The 20820-nt window shown below is 37.2% G+C and overlaps 1 protein-coding gene across 7 annotated transcripts in view; it reads left to right on the forward strand.

Moving 5' to 3' along the window:
• The window catches only part of LOC5572637, a 348615-nt gene that overhangs the window by 288895 nt on the left and 38900 nt on the right, over positions 1 to 20820 (forward strand). For all 7 annotated transcript variants that reach the window (XM_021843388.1, XM_021843390.1, XM_021843386.1 and 4 more), the window contains 2 exons: positions 14169 to 14306; positions 14371 to 14675. In XM_021843388.1, coding sequence (XP_021699080.1) covers positions 14169 to 14306; positions 14371 to 14675 — 443 coding nt within the window. The remainder of the gene's footprint in view (positions 1 to 14168; positions 14307 to 14370; positions 14676 to 20820) is intronic.

The raw sequence follows: 20820 nt of genomic DNA on the forward strand, positions 1-20820 counted from the left end.
TTGAATTTTCCCTTCTTTATATAATAGGCTGTTCTTTCACATTGCTTCGCATGATTACGCAAAGATGCCTTATTTGGTCCTCATGTCATATGTCTATTAGGTTTAACGTAATTTCATTATACTTAGTAACAGTAGCTGAGTTCAATGATCCTTAGAATCTATTATATCTTGCACTACATAATTAAACCTCGATTCTTCCTTCTAAATATTTTAAAAAGACAACATACTTCTTTATTAATTTATTGACAATCAATGCCAGTTTTCCAAATAAAAATCTTTTTATGTCTTGGATAGAAGCCGAACGTTAATTTTTCCGAAACGTTCCTAAATAGGTCATCTAGTCAAAAACGTCAAATACAGAGAGCATGTTAGTAATAAAAACGGGAAATGCTAATAATCACCAATTAAATAGAAAAAAATGTCTGTTTGCTGCTGAAAAAGAATCACTAAAGAAATATCTCATCGATTTCTTGTAGAAATTTCCTACAGCGACTCCCGTTTGAACTGACATTTTTTTTCAACTGCGTACTGCGATCAGAAAAAAAAACGCTTCTTTGATCGATTCCTTGCAGGAATTTCCCATGCATCAAGATAGGCCAAGAAATTACTAAATCAGGCTTAAGAGTAAATCGAAAGAATTGAAAATGTTGAATCAAAATATTAAAATCTGTAGTATTCGTTCTTACAATGTCATTTGAAGTAATAGCGTATAATTACCAGCAAAAAAACTGATTAAAGTTTCGGTAGTTCTGTGTTTTTTATTGATATATTTATGTATAAAGAACAACATTCTAATATAAGAAGGGCAAATTTATGATAAAATCAGTACTGCCTTGAATCGTAAGTCATCTCCATCTGAATTTTCGTCAAAATTGAGTTGACTTCAGTTTTCAACTTATCTTCCAATGCTCTTTTAGCTGCTCTAATGAGATAATATGATTTAGGAAAAAAAAAACACCAAGCTGGGTTGTCCCATAATGAAAAGTAACCACATATTAGATGTTCGCACCATGTAACGCAAAAAAAGAACATTATCTCTATATTTTTTCGGAAGGATATCGTGGTGAAAATCAAATTGTGAAAGTTTCTTTGAGATTTGATCATGTTGCAATCTTCTTCCTCTTTGAGTTTGGAAACTTCACAATCCATTTTCTCAATGCATACTTTTTACAGATGGGACTGACTTGCGATTCACGGCAGTGTAGCAGCTGCAAGAAGAACAATATTAATAAAGAAAAGCTTCAAAGAACTGCCTACGATGATATCGCCTTATAATAGCTTTAAAATTATAAACTATTTTGATGCCAACGATTATTAGACCAGTAATATAAGGAAGAATAACCTATTTTCTAAACAAGGGATATTTATAAAATTGAAAACAAGCCTTTTTTACGTTAACTAGAGTTTAAAAAAACATCTGCTTGTGTTTTAAGATACAGAAACTACTAACGCGGAAGTAATGATCGAATGATAGCCTGAACCCGGTGTGTTGAACTATCAGCTGCGTCTGAAATCAACTTAGTGATTCATTTATTATTTCTAAATTTTCACGCCATCTTCACTGCATCTCATTTGTGTCACGTCTTTGAATCCTGCAAACAGTGTTGCCACATTTTTTTCGAATCTCATCTGTGTTTTGAGTTGAAAAAATCTCTTTTATCTGTAGCCGACCTACAAAAATCTTGGTAAAAATCTGTGTTGCACAAAAATTTAAAATTTCACCTTTTTAGATCAAAAAGAACATTTGCAAACGTATGTTGGGTGTTCTTGGCATGTCTAAAATTTTAAACTTGAACTTATTCTACTAAAAGTGAGAAACAGATGCACAATTGTTTCGAAATATTTGAAATACTTAAGAATTTTAGAAAATTAAACAGAGTAATGGCATTTCTTTCCACATCCATGTCCTAAACTCGTGTTATATCCTAAAATCTTAAAAATCTTTTTGAACTCAAAATTATATGATCTGTGATCACAGATATCTGTAGGCAAGAACAAGAAAAAATCTGTGTAATTAGAGATAAATCTGTGTATGTGGCATCACTGCCTGCAAACTGTTTTCAACCAGCCAAACCTTATATCATAATGCTGCCGTTGCCAGTTCAGCCAGATGTCATTCAGATGAATTATGTTCAGACAAACGACATTAAGCACAAGATTTGTTCATCTCTTGAATATTCTTTCAAAACCCACATTCTACATTTTATGCATTTTTATTACGATTCTTAGCATAATCATATTTTAATACCGAACTTCATTTTCTAACATGTTTTTGAAAGCAGCCAGTAAAAACTGTCATCGATTTTCAATCCAAATATCACTTTTTGTTCAATTCAAATCTATCGTATGAAACGGAGTTGTGTTTGATCCTTCGACCTTGATGCTTGCTCCTGCGTGGGCCGGCGATGAGGGCAGGATCAAACATGTCGCGCGTCGGTCGAGTGAAAGTGAAAAAGTGGCGTGATCATTTAGTTGTGTTTGATCCTTCGATCTTGACGCTTGCTCCTGCGGGGGCCGGCAATGAGGGCAGGATCAAACATGTCGCGCATCGGTCGAGTGAAAGTGAAAAAGTCGCGTGATCATTTAGTTGTGTTTGATCCTTCGACCTTGACGCTTGCTCCTGCGTGGGCCGGCGATGAGGGCAGGATCAAACATGTCGCGCGTCGGTCGAGTGAAAGTGAAAAAGTGGCGTGATCATTTAGTTGTGTTTGATCCTTCGACCTTGACGCTTGCTCCTGCGGGGCCGGCGATGAGGGCAGGATCAAACATGTCGCGCATCGGTCGAGTGAAAGTGAAAAAGTCGCGTGATCATTTAGTTGTGTTTGATCCTTCGACCTTGACGCTTGCTCCTGCGGGAGCCGGCGATGAGGGCAGGATCAAACATGTCGCGCATCGGTCGAGTAAAGTGAAAAAGTGCTGCGTTCGATAAGTTCTTTTTGATCTTTCGACGTTGACACTTGCTCCTGGGCAGTGCGTCAAGAAAGCCCGAGCAGTCGTCAGTTGCTTTCCCTCTCGGGTCGCGCGCCTATTTTCTCTGTGTATTTTTATATAGCCGAGCAAACGAGTGAAGCTGAAAGTGGATTGTTGCTGCTCAAGGATGACGCATAAATTGGTGAGCTCGTTTCATGCTACTATTTCTAATCTATAAAATATGTATGATTGCACCTCTAATCGTTACAACGGTGAGACGTAAATATGATTTTTCAACAAACTATGAAAGATTCGTCACTGTGAGTGTCGACATAAACTCTGATTCATAAATTATTTACGTCCAATATTTTTTTTTTTTTTTTTTCTCAAAACACCTTTTTCCTTTTACTTTTATTTTTGTAATTAAAAAAAAAAATGAATGGTTCGACACTACGAGTGTAGACTTGCGAAAGATTCACTTTATTTAACAAACTTTGAATGGTTCGTCACATCAAGTGTCGGCATAATTTCTCTCTACATAGATATTGTTCATACCAAATGAAAATATTATATTTACATATAAGCATATTTATAGCTCACAAATAATTATTTATCATGGTCTAATCGCTTATCAAAGTGAATCCTGTGACCCAACGATCCTCTCCATTAACAAACATCCTTCCCAGTAACCTTTGTGGAGATGCAGAGGCAAACACGGTCTCCTAATAGCAAAGGTTACACACTAACATTCCTTCCCCCAATCCCACCTGACTGCAAGGACGTGGCCGGCGCCGTTATTGACCATGTATAAATAGAGGCACTGAATTATGCACACTGAAGAAGATTATGGCCAATCCCAGCCGATCTTCTAGTTGATTCTTTGTGCATTTTCACTGACCTCGGTCAATCACGGAATAGCAACCATTGATATGTGTAGTCAGTCTAAGCTAAGCTAAGCTAATTCAAATCTATCGTATGAAACGATTATCAAATTTGCTGAATATAGTCTATTACACCGATAATAAAATAAATGAATAAAAAATGTCTTTGGAAAAAGATTTCGGGGAAACAGTACTTTCGGGGAAACAGTTCATTCGGGGAAATGGTTTTCGGGAGAAAATCCTTCGGGAAAATTTCATTCGGGGAAATGGTTTTCGGGGAAATGTCGGACAATCGGCGTTCGCTTCAAGTGGATCAAGTACGCATTTGGCTAGCGTGAGGCAGAGGATAGCGAGTTCGGCCATGATCCGGGTATTGTGTAGTTAAATTGTGTTATCTGTTTAAATGTTAGCTAAATAAATGATGTCTTACCTAAGGTTGCTCGTTCTCCGGCCAGTACCACGAAAAAGTCGGGATAGCAGTATCTGGATATAAGGCTAAGGACCACACAAAAGGGTCTTTTTTATTCCTGCAGGTATGTGAAGTACCAATGGTACGCCATGACCAGCATTTACCAACCAACATCAATTCCTTGAATTGCCAAAAACGAAAATAGATGCATTATACATTGAAGAACGTACTATCAAGTAATCTTCTATTGGTGACAATGGCAATAACGAAAAAATGACCAACCGTCGAGCTCCGAATCATTCTTCCCTCGCCACTTTCATTCCAAAAACAATGGATCCTGGCATCAGAACGATAAAACAGATACCCATCATCGTCGTCAGCACCAGCTACCAGTAACATTTGTATTTGTTACAAATAAACGAATGAATGGGAAACCAACAAACCTCAGTTGCCTTCCCTCGCAATCTCGTTTCTTCCTCTCCCTCCTGCTAACGCGATGATACCACGTTGATAAAATATTCATATTTTAATTAAAGGCATGGAAATAAAACTCGGTGATGTTTTTGTTTTTCGTCGGGTTTGTCGGAGTTTTCTCTCGCTCAAAACCCAAACAAGGGAGCGCGTGTCACAACACTATATGGGAGATTCTAGGGGTGGCATGGGGGAACTTTTTTCACTGAGACCGGCTGGTAGTTTTTCATCGACAACGGTGGGTTTCGTCGAACTCACTGTGAAACAATGCAACAGGATTTCGTGTTGTCTTTTCGTTTTGATATGTCGTAAATTTTTGTCCGAAAAACGACAGTGGATATAGCTAACGAAATAAAAAAGTGTTTTCCATCTCAAATGCATGGACAGTAATACGCTGTGGTTTATAGTGTAAAATACAATCATGATCTTTGAAAATCCTATGAATGAATTCAGAAATCGATCACGTTTTATAAGCATTTACAAATAAAAGAAAATAGTGCACATCTTACTTTCCTGCCGTGCCTAAATAAAAAAACCGTTCTCAGTGAGCATGTGAGTGTTTTCCAGAGATTTAAAAAAAAGAGCACTAAAATTCCACTTTTTACTTAAGTAAGGGTTGCTGAATCCATTGAAGATTTCAAAAATATCATAGCACGTCTAGATTTTGCGATATTGACTGTTGAAAATGTGAAATTTAACTATTTCAACAAACTTGCATGCAAGTTTTCCAGCTTGCATGGCTTGTTGTATGGAAATTTATTTGCTTAATCTGCCATACAATTCAAACTTCATGTAGATAACAAATCTTTTCAATAAAGTTGCTGAAAATTTCATTTTTTTTAAACATCAATGAAACTAGTATTTTACACAACTTTGGCGATTTGTAGCTAAAAATTGTGAAGTGCTGAAACATATCTGAAAACGGCATCAGATTCAACAATCCTAAATCTACTAGAGACACCTTGAGTTCAACACAAGGGACCGTTTTTGAAAATTCCTTTAGGAATGATTTAGAAGAAGTAAGAACTATTATTTAAAAAAAAAAATCAAAAATGTTAAAGCCCATGGCCATTTATGGAATTTTCTACATTTTCATAAACTTTCAGAGAGTAGCCTACCATTCTTGGTTGATACATTTAACAAACGTTTTCAGTGAGAATATTTTTCTGATAAATGAAAAAAAAAACAAGGTTGCACCAATTTTGCAGCCGAACAAAAATGTTGCAGATGCTTCCAGATTTCGTCCAGTCAGCTTACTTTCCTCCATCAGTAAACTTTTTAAAAGGTTATTTTTAACAGAATGATGGTTCACATTAACTAAAATTTATTTTTTTGCTAATGAACAATACGGATTGCGCCATAGACATTCGATCACTCATCAAATTTTACATGTAAAACATATAATTCGTTTCAACGAATCTGAAGGTCATTTTGGTCTTACCATTCTTGACATAGAAAAAAGCATTTGACGGTGTTTATCATGTAGGCTTGATTGTAAAACTAAAAAAAAACTTTAAATTAATTAACTCATTACGCGTTGCACAGTTAATTAATGATCAATGTAGGCAATTCCCGCCCAAGGAATCTTGCTGTTATAAGGTTTTGGCGTTTTGAAGTTTACATGTACCGTAAATCGGAGTAACTTTGATAGTTTTTTCGAAAAAACTTGAATATTTTTGCATGCTGTTTCAAAGATTTACAATTTATATTTTTAAAACAAGTACTGGCATCCTAGCTATCGATTACAGTCGATAAATTGGCAAAAGATTTATTTTGAATGGATATATAATTTTTCATGTAATCGAATGTTGGTTTTCTGTTTTGGGGTAACTTTGATAATGGAGTATGATTCGAACAAAATTGAATGAATAACGAACATTTGTAGGGCATTGCATACCTCTAGGCGCTTAACGTTATATGGAAATTTCTGACATAGATTACAAAAATGGTCCCAGTTTGTGAAAATGCTTTTCGCTAAGAGATTTGAGACCGTATTCAAGTTCTATGATAACTAGGCTGTCAAAGATAAGTGGCCAACTATTCAAAACTACATCAAATAGTGATCGTAGAACAGATTGTTTGTAAGCGTTTCGAAAATGCTAAAATTGTGTAAATTTTTTAAATTCGTATAAACAGCCTAAAATGTTCTTGATTCAAATGAAAACCGCTCTTACATGAAGTGTCATACTAATATGCTTTAGTTTTGCATTCGTTTTGATTAACTGATTAACAGAAATTATGATATTTCGTTTACTATGTGGTGGGTTACGCACTATCAAAGTTACCCGCATTATCAAAGTTACCCCGTTTTACGGTACACGACGAAACACTTGTCAAATGTACAAATTGAAATTGAAACTGCGAAAAGAAACCACGTGCTCCAGTGGGGATCGAACCCACGACTCCTTATTCGCTAGATGGGCGCTTCAACCTCAAAGGGGTCCGCAGGTAGGTTGCAAGTTTCTAATTCAAATCCCCACCTTCTAAGTTACCAAGCGGCTCGGTAGCTTAGTTGGTTAAGGTGAAGATAAATCGAAGCCAAAGTTCAAATTTTCAAGAGCACGGATCTGGAGAACCAAACATCCGTTTGAGCTGAAAACCTAATCGATTGGTCACCAGCAGCTGGTGACCAATCGATTAAGTTTTCAGCTTGAACGGATGCTCAACCTTACCCTTAAGCGCTCGTCTAGCATCTGGGTTCGAATCCCAACCAAGCACGTGATTTTTTTTTGCATAATTTCACCCATAATTAATTTAATAACCATGTGGATGCTTCAATATAAGAAAATATATGTAAGCTTGACGATAACTGCTGGTTCTACAAACATTTTGCACATACACTCCCGTGCATAAGTATGGGTTCACCCCCTCAAAAACATACAAAAGTGTTCTGTCCATATCTCAGTAATTACACGTCCAATTGAAACTCTTTAAGCCGTATTCAAAAGGCAAAGAGTTATTCTTACTTCGTATGTATTTTTCCAAAAACATTTTTTTGAATTTTGTATACTAAATTTTCATTCAAAGTAGTGACATTTTTCAAAAAACACTGAAAAATCAAATCCAATTTCCTCAGCATTGGATCGACCAAAATTTTAAATCAAAGTGTCATTAGAATCGTAATCTTATATTCTTTGAAGGAACCCCACGAAATTTTGGCGGAAAAATCTGGAAAGTATTCAAAATCAATGAAACAGTCAATCAAGTCATCGTGCAAAAGTTTGGGTTCACCCCAGTATGATGCCAATCGTGCAAAAGTTTGGGTTCACCTGAGCCGCACGCACATCCTTTTTGTCAATATCTCTACCATTTTTCAACCGATTTTAATAGTTTAAAGCTTTCATGAGCGCAAATAATGGCGCGTACATGATTGGTTTGAGTTTTCACAGATTTAAGTAAGTTCAGGTGAACCCAAACTTTTGCACGATACACCATACTGAGGTGTGAACCTAAACTTTTGCACGATGACTTGACTGACTGTTTCATTGATTTTGAATACTTTCCAGATTTTTCCGCCAAAATTTCATGAGTGCCCTTCAAAGAATACAAGATTGCGATTCTAATGACACCTTGTCTTAAAATTTTGGTCGAACCAATGCTGAGGAAATTAGCTATGTTTTTCCAGTGTGTTTTTTGAAAAATGTCACAACTTTAAGTAAAAATTTAATATACAAAGTTCAATGAATGTAATTGTAAAAATACATACGAAGTAAGAATAAGCATTTACAAATAAAAGAAAATAGTGCACATCTTACTTTCCTGCCGTGACTAAATAAAAAAACCGTTCTCAGTGAGCATGTGAGTGTTTTCCAGAGATTTTTTTCTCTTTAAACTGCTTAATTGATTCTTCTGGCGATTTTTCAATAAATTTTTCCAACAGATTTACTAAATTATATTGCATGTAATTCTTGAACTTCTCACAGAATTCTCACCGATTTCTCAGGTTCTATAAATTTCTCCACAGCTATTTTTTTCGGGATTTCATTACAAAAAAATCTTTACAAGCCACTCCATACCAATATCAAACTTATAGCATATTTCTGAAGCAACACATGTAAAAAGAATTGGGAGAACTCTTTAAGAAATTTGTTAGACAATTTCACCTTAATTTTAATTCGGAAAATGCTTTTATTCTTCGGCTTTTGTAACGCTGCGGAACACGTTTTTGTCTCAGGCACTAAAATACCACTTTTTACTTAAGTAAGGGTTGCTGAATCCATTGAAGATTTCAAAAATATCATAGCACGTCTAGATTTTGCGATATTGACTGTTGAAAATGTGAAATTTAACTATTTCAACAAACTTGCATGCAAGTTTTCCAGCTTGCATGGCTTGTTGTATGGCAATTTAGTTGCTTAATCTGCCATACAATTCAAACTTCATGTAGATAACAAATCTTTTCAATAAAGTTGCTGAAAATTTCATTTTTTTTTTTAAACATCAATGAAACTAGTATTTTACACAACTTTGGCGATTTGTAGCTAAAAATTGTGAAGTGCTGAAACATATCTGAAAACGGCATCAGATTCAACAATCCTAAATCTACTAGAGACACCTTGAGTTCAACACTAGGGACCGTTTTTGAAAATTCCTTTAGGAATGATTTGGAAGAAGTAAGAACTATTATTTAAAAAAAAATCAAAAATGTGAAAGCCCATGGCCATTTATGGAATTTTCTACATTTTCATAAACTTTCAGAGAGTAGCCTATCATTCTTGGTTGATAAATTTAACAAACGTTTTCAGTGAGAATATTTTTCTGATAAATGAAAAAAAAAAACAAGGTTGCACCAATTTTGAAGCCGCACAAAAATGTTGCAGATGCTTCCAGATTTCGTCCAGTCAGCTTACTTTCCTCCATCAGTAAACTTTTTAAAAGGTTATTTTAAACAGAATGATGGTCCACATTAACTAAAATTTATTTTTTTTGCTAATGAACAATCCGGATTGCGCCATGGACATTCGATCACTCATCAAATTTTACATGTAAAAAATATAATTCGTTTCAACAAATCTGAAGGTCATTTTGGTCTTACCATTCTAGACATAGAAAAAAGCATTTGACGGTGTTTATCATGTCGGCTTGATTGTAAAACTAAAAAAAAAAACTTTAAATTAATTAACTCATTACGCGTTGCACAGTTAATTAATGATCAATGTAGGCAATTCCCGCCCAAGAAATCTTGCTATTATAAGGTTTTGGAGTTTTGAAGTTTACATGTACACGACGAAACACGTGTCAAATGTACAAATTGAAATTGAAACTGCGAAAAGAAACCACGTGCTCCAGTGGGGATCGAACCCACGACTTCTTATTCGCTAGATGGGCGCTTCAACCTCAAGGGGGTCCGCAGGTAGGTTGCAAGTTTCTAATTCAAATCCCCACCTTCTAAGTTACCAAGCGGCCCGGTAGCTTAGTTGGTTAAGGTGAAGATAAATCGAAGCCAAAGTTCAAATTTTCAAGAGCACGGATCTGGAGAACCAAACATCCGTTTGAGCTGAAAACCTAATCGATTGGTCACCAGCAGCTGGTGACCAATCGATTAAGTTTTCAGCTTGAACGGATGCTCAACCTTACCCTTAAGCGCTCGTCTAGCATCTGGGTTCGAATCCCAACCAAGCACGTGAATTTTTTTTGCATAATTTCACCCATAATTTATCCATTTTTACCACGTGTTATGAGTTAATTAATTTAATAACCATGTGGATGTTTCAATATAAGAAAATATATGTAAACTTGACGATAACTGCTGGTTCTACAAACATTTTGCACATACACTCCCCTGCATAAGTATGGGTTCACCCCCTCAAAAACATACAAAAGTGTTCTGTCCATATCTCAGTAATTACACGTCCAATTGAAACTCTTTAAGCCGCATTCAAAAGGCAAAGAGTTATTCTTACTTCGTATGTATTTTTCCAAAAACATTTTTTGGATTTTGTATACTAAATTTTCACTTAAAGTTGTGACATTTTTCAAAAAACACACTGAAAAATCAAATCCAATTTCCTCAACATTGGATCGACCAAAATTTTAAATCAAAGTGTCATTAGAATCGTAATCTTATATTCTTTGAAGGAACCTCACGAAATTTTGGCGGAAAAATCTGGAAAGTATTCAAAATCAATGAAACAGTCAGTCAAGTCATCGTGCAAAAGTTTGGGTTCACCCCTCAGTATGATGCCAATCGTGCAAAAGTTTGGGTTCACCTGAGCCGCACGCACATCATTTTTGTCAATATCTCTACTATTTTTCAACCGATTTTAATAGTTTAAAGCTTTTATGAGCGCAAATAATGGCGCGTACATGATTGGTTTGAGATTTCACAGATTTAAGTAAGTTAAGGTGAACCCAAACTTTTGCACGATGACTTGACTGACTGTTTCATTGATTTTGAATACTTTCCAGATTTTTCCGCCAAAATTTCATGAGTGCTCTTCAAAGAATACAAGATTGTGATTCTAATGACACCTTGTCTTAAAATTTTGGTCGAACCAATGCTGATGAAATTAGCTATGTTTTTTCAGTGTGTTTTTTGAAAAATGTCACAACTTTAAGTAAAAATTTAGAATACAAAGTTCAATGAATGTTTTTGGAAAAATACATACGAAGTAAGAATAACTCTTTGCCTTTCGAATGCGGCTTAAAGAGTTTCAATTGGACGTGTAATCACAGAGATATGGACTGAATACTTTTGCATGTTTTTTAGGGGGTGAACCCAAACTTATGCACGGGAGTGTACCTCTTCATTGTTTTGGTGTAATCGTACTTTCAAGTAGGTTTATCAAACTTGTGAAACATCTTATTTTTGCTTTGTTTCCATCGTATTTCATCAATATTTTTCAGCTGTGAATGTTTTTTGCGATCATTTTCTCAAAAACAAGTTATGTTAATTACAATGACTCAATGTCACCCCATCTAAGGGTCGTATCAACATTGCTACTAAGATACGGTGCGCTAGTCTGGAGCGCGGCGCTACAGACCAAGCGGAATCGGGATAAGTTAAACAGCACGTTCCGACTCATCACCATGCGAGTGGTGAGCGCGTACAGGACTATTTCGTCGGAGGCGGCATGCGTAATCGCTATCAGCAAAGAGAAACTAGGCAGGCGAGGAAGTTGGCATGAATTCGTTCGCTGGCTAAGTGGCAGCAAGAATGGGATGCCTCCGAGAAAGGCAGGTCCCGAATCTATCGGCCTGGGTGAACAGGGAGCACGGAGAAGTGAACTTCCACCTGACACAGTTCTTGTCTGGCCACGGCTGCTTCAAGCAGTATATGCATCGATTCGGCCATGCGTCTTCACCATTTTGTCCTGAGTGTAAGGAGATTGAAGAAACGCCAGAACATTTTGTCTACGACTGCCCGAGGTTCAACATAGAACGAAACACGGTGGCGACTGCTTTTGGTGAGTACTTCAGCGTAGAAGGTGTGGTCCACGGAATGATAAGCAATCTCGATCTTTGGAATATGATGACCAACATGGTGGTGCAAATAATGACTGGCTTACAGCGCAACTGGCGAGAAGAACAGCGAAATGAGACGCAGAGAGCAGCGCTTGACGTCGGGACGTCGGGACGTCGGGACGTCGGGACGTCGGGGCGCTGATGAACCGGAAGCTAAGCTCTCACCGGAATGGACCGATGCACGACTAGTGACGTTTGAGCGGTGCCGAATTCACTAGTTTCCATGGTGACATAAATAACACGGCACCGCTAAAACGTCAAATAGTGAACCCGTGCATCGGTCCATTGTCGGACTAACCTCGGCACACGATAAGTCAGTCTGTTGATGAGAGGAGACCATCGGGCGCGATCGGAGTAGGCTAGATCCTCCGCCGGGGACTAGCTGAGTAGACCGCGAAACAGCACCGGCAAATGATCGTCGGGGCGCCTGTGAACCGGTAGTTTCCTTCCACCGGAATCGCAGGATCGACCTCGGCATCTGCCCGGATAGCATCGGTTCGGAAGATCTTCCGCCGCCGGGGAAATCTTCGTCGGAGTAGGATAGATCCACCGTCGGGGGCTATTCTGAGTAGTGCAGGCGTATAACCGGCTTGAGTCGTCGGAGCGCCAGTGAACCGGAAGCCATCGTCCAACCAGAATCTCTGGGCCGACTTCGGAACTCTACCGGCCAACAACGGAGTATGAACAACGCGTAACGTTACCGGTTTCGGAAGAGGTACTCTCCATCGTAGTAGGCTAGCTTCACCGTCGGGAACTAAGGCGAGTAGTATCGATCACGACGAACCGCCGGCTTTATGTCGTCGGGACGCTTGCGAACCGGAAGTTACCCCTCAACCGGAATCGCAAGACCGACCTTGGCATCCAACCGGTCCGCCCGTAGAGCATGACGAGCAGAAAAATGGAGTCATGGAGTTTTTTAGTGATTTCTAGTGAAGCTTATGTCAAGAAATTACGAAAGGGTTTGTTTTAAGAATTTTACCACGAGTTCCTCATAATAAAATTCTTGAAGTTTTATTATTGCCTGCTTGAAGTGTTCCTGGATTGCTCAGCATTAACTTTATTGAAAATTTCTAAAAAATCTCATTTATAAGTTTCTTTTAGAGTTTCTACGAGTGTTGAAGGATATATCCAAAAAATTTTCTGCATTTTCTTTTATTTAGGATTACTGCAATAGGTCTCTTCACCCCCATTTTCTCTCTCCATATCTCGATATCCTCCTTATCGCGATATCTCCATATCTCGATTTTTTTCTGTTGATTTTTGTTCCCAATTTTCTCTCCATATGTCGATTTATATTAGGAATAATAATAGAGTTACGTTTTAACGAGGTATTACTGTAAAAGCGTTTTTTTTTTCAACTAAATTAGGATAATAGTGTTGTCTAACACAGAACACCTTGATATAAGAGATTAATGTTATGTTTTAAATGATACATATAAAAGAATTCAAAACAATTTTGAATTCTGGTGGTATTTAGAATTTCTGGAAGATTTCAGGCTTGTTGAGCCCTGCAGATCAATTTCGTGTCTGATTTTTAGCCTCTATCTAAATTCATCAAATCTCTTGCTTGAGATTTTTCACGCTTTCACGCAGCTGAGCAGAAAATCATTTATGAGTTAGATCATCTGTTTTACTAATTGGCTTGTATTTTCACCATTTTTTCAGGCAAAGCACTCATTCTTCATTATCATGCTAGGAAAATAACAAATCTTTCAAAAATTACGATGGGTGATGATTAAATCATTTTTGACGGCATTAGTGTGAGCAAGTGATTCGTCATGTGAGAGTTTTCCGAAGCGGATCTCCAATGAATTTTTTTTTTCTCTCGCGGGAGTACTGAATGTTTAAGATTTGAAGTGTGAATCTGTCAACAATGTTGCGGAGAATTAGGTAAAGTTTGTTTTCTGAAGTAAAATCTGAATTGAAAATTTCTTGGTACAAATAAACTAAATAGAGTCTTGTTCAACTGCATGTTTTGAATTTATATGATAGAGAAGCTAACATTTTGATACTATTTGTTCTTGATGTTACAGGTAATCCGGATACACTGATTTGTGGCAACTGTCGAGAAATGTTCACCGATTTGACCGAACTGTTGGATCATAAGAAATCCTATTGCAAACTTCGTTTCACCTGCAAATGTGTTTCTCCGTTGACCGTTAACAAAAACAGTAAGTATCCATATCTCTGCTCTTGATGCCTATCAAAATCCATACCCAATTCTTGACTTCACAGAAAGCAACCCCCCATCAGCGAAATTGCTCTGCGTGGCGTGCAAAGATTCCTTTTCCAACCCATGGGATTTGATGGTACATGCTCAGGCGGCCCACATGGTGAACATCTACGAACTGGGTGATTCGTCCGATGAAGATAAAGCTTCTTCCATGAGTTCGGATTCCCTTGCAGATTCCAGCGTCAACGAATCCAGCTCCACAAAACGTCTGACCAACGGAAGCGATAAAAGCGGCGAAACCAACGGAACGCATCATGAAGATGCCAGAAATCATCATGTGAACGGCAAGTCTTCCGAGCAGAACGAGGTAAGTGACCGAGAAATCTCCGCGTGCAAACAGATTAATCGCGACAAATAATCTTGAAATGTTGTTCACCGGTGGAACAAGCGGCTACTTACGCAGTCATGCTCCGGGAAACACACAAAAACCTTTTTCTTTGAGACCGTCGAGAGCGCTGCATGCTGTATGAAAACGGTACGCTGGGAAATGAAAAGTTTCCCTTTGATTTATTCACATGAAAAGTTTTTGCACACGACTCTGGCTGCGAGTACGACGATTCTCATTCTCCCAGGGGAAGATGAAAAAGTGAAAATCTGCCATCTGTTGTTGGTTTGTAAAAGATTTTCCCTTTAAGATAAGCCAGTCCGGACCAACTGTTGAAACTCCCTGGAACCTCCCTAGATTCAGCTTGTTTGATCCGACCGAGGTGGAAAAATTCTCGATGAGAAAGTTTGCGGAACCGTTTTCTGTTCGCATCGGTTGAGCTACATTGGTCTTGTTGGAGGGTATTGGGTAGAAAAACATATTTTTCGCTTTAACAATGTTGCTGAAATCAAAACAAAAAGTTTAAACTTTCTTGTGTTATGACTTTCTCGAATACCATTACGACAGTGGACCGATTGATGATTACTAATAATCGTTAAATTTCCATCGTTGATTCCCTATTGATTTTACACAAACGCCAAAAGCACCCAATGGATATGCTTGCCCTTTGATAAAGACATCTTGTACGAACATTATAGAGCAGTTCCAGCTCAAAACGCAAATAAGAATAGCGTTTTCAGGTCAACCATTTTCTATGTAAATGAAATGTATGAGCAGTTATCGTATATGATATTTTGCATAAACATTTGGCTAAGATTTCTAGGCTACATTTTGAAAAATCCTACCTATTGAAAGCATATTCAATTAAAATGATATCTCCGAAAGTCATAAATATAGCCTAGGATGGTCAAATTCTTAAAATATGTTTTACAATGTTTTTATTTGTCATGATATTCAATATGGTTCAACTAGCAAATTTTGAGTATATTTGACATACAATTAAAAATTGTACGCCAAACTTCCTTCCAATTTGGTAAGGCGATCTCCCCCCTCTAGTACCAGACAGCACCCAATACAATATATCGTTTGAAAATTGAGAAATCATTATCTAATTACGGTTGCTTATAAGAAGAAAAGAAAATTATTTTGGAGAGCAATGTATACGAAGAACGAAACATCCTTGAAATATTCACGACTTTTTTAAATAGGTAACCATACCATGTTTGAACTAAATGTGTGCAAACTACGATTTTGGTAATCTGTCCCTTCGTTTGGGATAGCTTAATTTGCTACAAGATATCATTGGAGATTCATTATTTATTCTCGGACTTCATCGCTCATGGTATCGCACTTGCAATAAAAAGAAGCATATTGAAATCCAGATTATTACCGTTAACCTTTGTGCTGTCGCGCTGTTGTACTTTGTACAACAGTTGTGATTTATATGCTATCATTTTGCAACAAAGATATCAATCGACACCAAACCAAAATGTATTCCTCAAGAATCTTCTTAAGAGCAATATTCGACAGTTTTTATTTACAGTATGGCCCTTTAAAATACGGCAAAATCAACAAATGTACATGGAAGTCGCATAATAATGAACGCACCATATACGGTTCGAGTAAACCACAGTTTGCAATCGGTATATCTCAAAATCCAGATAATATAGAAACTTGGGGTCTTTAGTAAAGTTGTTCTGGAGGTGAAGCGCTATTTGATGGTACCTCATTTAATTCGGAATTTGACCGGTAGGTTGCACTAGTGGGCATGGAAGTTTCACTTTTGTTTTGCAGATATTTCAGGATCCTGACCATTGAGAATGATGGCGTCTTCTGCAAAGTTGTTTAGTAAGTTAAGGACTATTATTATTCGAACTAGTTGATTCAAAATGTTGCCACTAGGCGGCGCTAGTGAGCATGAAACTTTTTTTTTGCAGATATCTCAGGAGCCTGACCACTTAGAGAGATAATGTCTTCGGCAAAGCAGTTCAGTAGCTTAAGGACTATCATTGTTTGAGCCAAAAAATAGGATATTTTGACACCAGGCGGCGCTAGTGAGCATGATTTTTTGGTTTTGAGGATACTGCAGGATCTTGACTTTTTAGACAGTCACCTTCGGCAAAGTTGTTCAGAAGCTCAGAAACTATCATTATTTTACAAAATCTCGATCTTTAAGGATTAAACAAAGAAAGAATTTGAGCTACTGAACAACTCTGCCGAAGACGCCATTTTTTTAAGTGATCAGGCTCCTCAGATATTTGCGAAACAAATGTTTTAAGCTCACTAGCGCCGCCTGGTGGCAAAATGTTGAATCAACTAGTTCACACAAGCATAGGCCTTTTCATGTGACAGATCCGTCTATGCATTTGTTTACATCGGTGGAGGACCGGTGCTAACACGGGCCTGTCATTTTCATAGAAGAACTGTCAAAGTGCTTCCCGATCAGCTGATTTGAGACGTCATGTGAATAGGCCTATAGTCCATGAGTTACCGAACAACTTTGTCGAAGACGCCATCTTTCTAAGTGGTCAGGTTCCTAAGATCTGCGAAACAAAAGTTTCATGCTCACTAGCGCCGCCTAGTGGCAAAATTCCAAATTTCTTGGCATATATTATGATAGCCCTTGGGCTACTAAACAATTTTGCCGAAGACGTCATCTTTCTAAATGGACACACTCCTGAGATATTCGCAAAACTAAGGGTGTTGTAGAAAGTACAACGCGCGACTACTCGCGTTACAAAAATTGGCGCGACGACCGAAAGGTTAAATGTGTTATTTTTCATCATACATGTACGAAAATGTTTTTAGATGGCCTCTAATAAAAGTGCTAATACAAGTACAATGTAATGAAAAGGTACCATCTAAGTGATTTGCGTTTTGAGCTGGAAATGCTCTACATCGAACCACTCTTACCGATTCCACTAGGAGAGACTGCTAAGTAGCAACATACCCGGCAAGCTTGTAGTACGCCCGTCTATAAATACAAGCAGTTAGGAGCCTTACTCCAGCCAGCAGCTTAAGAGCAGAAAGTGGTAAATGCATAATCCCAGCAGCAATCTGTGGAACATGTTTTCGGATTTTCGGTGAACAGCCGGCTACCTATAGAGACCGACTACATCCGAATCTGTCTTAGCCGTTTCGATCCGATCCGTTTCGTTGGTTTGCTTCATGGAGCATTGGGATAGAGGCCATATAGTGGAGAAGGGCAAGAATGAACCATTTCCCTCGGCCATATTCGTCTTCCTGACATTAAATCCGATAGGAAGAAGATTATCGAGAGTGGATTCGTTTGAGGGGTGGACATTGGGATGGGAAAATTCGACGAGGGGTGTGAAATCCGACTTGTTTGCCCCAGTAAAGCTTGCAAGGAGGAAGCTGAGTTTTAATGGGAAGGAACTTGACACCCGAGATGATTTTTATGAGCTTAGCATAAAATTTTATGTAAATCGCTGATGTGCTAACAAATATTTTCGTCACACTAGGAAAAAATGTAAAATTAACTTGACGAATTCTCTTGAAACATTACTTATATTAGCCCCTCTAACGGCAGGTTCATTTTTTACCGCAAGAAAAAAATTCAAATCGCGATTACTTTTTTGTTTCTCGGTATTTTTGCACCATTTTTTCACAAGTTCTCAAAAATCTCTTCTAGTTAAGGAATCTGTGTCGATATCGATGATTAGTGATCTGGTTTTAAAGATATTCTAATATTCCTTGGGGTACCGACATATTCCATATAAAATGTCTTAAACAATAATTTTGTTTTACGTCAACTTATCGAAAAAATAAAATGTGGGCTATACAATGCCATGTGACAAGGAGCTACTCTGAAAAAATCATACAAATTGGTTAAGTATTCTTAAGGATATCTGAATATTACGAAATGAGGTTTTTTGTAGTTTTCAAGAACTTTATTTGGCCTGCATGGTTCCAACAACATAAATGCTCATTGCTCAAAGACCAAATTGCTTCATTTTTTCACAACATACTTTCATGAATATATTATTCCGAAGAGTGGATATCCGATTACGATAAAAATTCTGAAGCCTGAGATACCATAATTTCGGGTGAAATTGATCATTTTTCACGGTTTTTCTAGTCTGTTTTCTTTAATGTTAACAATGCCAAACAATTAAATGCAGGAAAACAAGTACGAAGGTGAGCCTCATCGACTCATGTACCGAAATTTTCTAACAAATGTTTTTTGAGTCTTAACAAATATCTCTAAAATAAAAAATCAGGGAATCTCATTTCGGGGTGAAATTGATCACTTGTCAATGCCATTATTGTTAGTTTTCAAAACAACTCTACATGATAAACTTGAGCTCCCTGAATCCGAATATGCTTGTCAAAATCTTAACAAAGAAATGTTTATATAAATAACGAATACCGTAATCCGGGGTATCATTGATCAGCGGGGTAACATTGATCGGAATGATTCATGTTGTAAAATGTTCGTATCATCATTTATTGATGGAACATATCCAAATTATGAATGGTGCTTCTCTTTCTTATATTCATGAGCTAATGAAAGTGAATATTTTTGCGAATATTGCGTTTACCTTATGCGTAAATTTGTCAACTTTTTGAAACAATGATTTCAATGGGTAAGGATGACACTACCGAAGATTCATGTCTCACATAAGTACTGCAAACGATGTGAACAAGAAAAATGGAATTCTTATTAAAAATGGCATCGCTGAAAACGATTCCGTTATCAAAACTTTCATAAGTATGCTCAATTCGGCAACATTAACGAATTACCGTAAAGAATATAGATTTCCCTTAGGAAATTGCCTACCTTTAGGCGTATTCCGTGGTTCGCGGTGTTTTTAATTTTAAATTAACTCAAAAAGTAAATGACTTGTAAGCGTTTGGCCTTCATATTCGGCTTCAGGGGCCATGATTTAAGTAAGTAACGACATTTTCAATATTACCGAATGTTGTTTACATGAGTGATCAATGTTACCCCATATCAGCTAAATCAAAAAATCACTTAAAACATTTTTTTAAACATGCTTAAATCTTTCAGAAAAGAAAATGCAGTATATAGTTACAAGCTATGGGTGGCAGTACTTGTTTTAAAAATATAAAATCTGCATTATTTGCATTTTCAAACGAAATATTTAAGAAATATTCAAAAAAATGATCAATGTTACCCCAGATTACGGTAGTTAAATTTCAAGAATTACGCGGAAAACGCCTAAATGTATGCAATATCCTAAGGAAATCAATGATATCTAATAGAAATTCAATTATTTCAACCATTTGAGCTAATTGGTACGAGTTTTGGTGATGAAATCTGGTTTACGGATATATCTCAAGCATCCTCACAAACTTTCAGGTTTATACTATGTTCAAATCCTTGCTTAGAAATAGAAGTTTATAGGTGTTTGTCAATACTGCACCGTGCATGATTTTAAAATTTTACATTTTTTTTTTCATAGTAATAAACATTCTTCAACGCAAAAAACTCCACAACACACAATTCGACAATAGTTACGACAAACAACGTTCATTTACTGCAGCTAACATTGACATTTATGCTCCATTACGAAGAAATAAAACCGTGTAATACGATGATCAATTTCACCCTTCTGATCAATTACACCCGATTTTACGGTATATACGTGGGTTATGTTTACACGTCAGTCCCCCAAGGAATTTCGTAATATCTCTGGTTTCAGATGACCAATGATCAATGTTTATACAGATTCTTAAACTAGAAGAAATGATTGAGAACTTGTGAAAAAATGGTGCAAAAATACTGAGAAACAAAAAAGTTATCGCGATTTGAAATTTTTTTTGCGTTAAAAAATGAAGCTGCCGGTAGAGGGGTTAAGGGAGTCGATTACCAATCGAGATCCCCTAGGAATAATTCCGTTGGAAATACGAGAAATTCAATTGTTTTAATCCTCATGAGGCAGGGGCAACTATATTGCCCCACAAACTATCGACATTTCTCCAGTGTAAATGATTACAACTTTTCAATCATTTTTACAGTATATTTCAAGCTAATTAGGGGTCGCCCATTAGTTACGAAAGGGATTAAAAACGTGTAAATTGTTTTGATATTGCTTCTTCTTCTTCTTCTTCTTCTGGCGTTTCGTCCCCACGGGGACAGACC

This window comes from Aedes aegypti, chromosome 2, assembly GCF_002204515.2.
Source record: "Aedes aegypti strain LVP_AGWG chromosome 2, AaegL5.0 Primary Assembly, whole genome shotgun sequence".
Taxonomy (NCBI): Eukaryota; Metazoa; Arthropoda; class Insecta; order Diptera; family Culicidae; genus Aedes; species Aedes aegypti.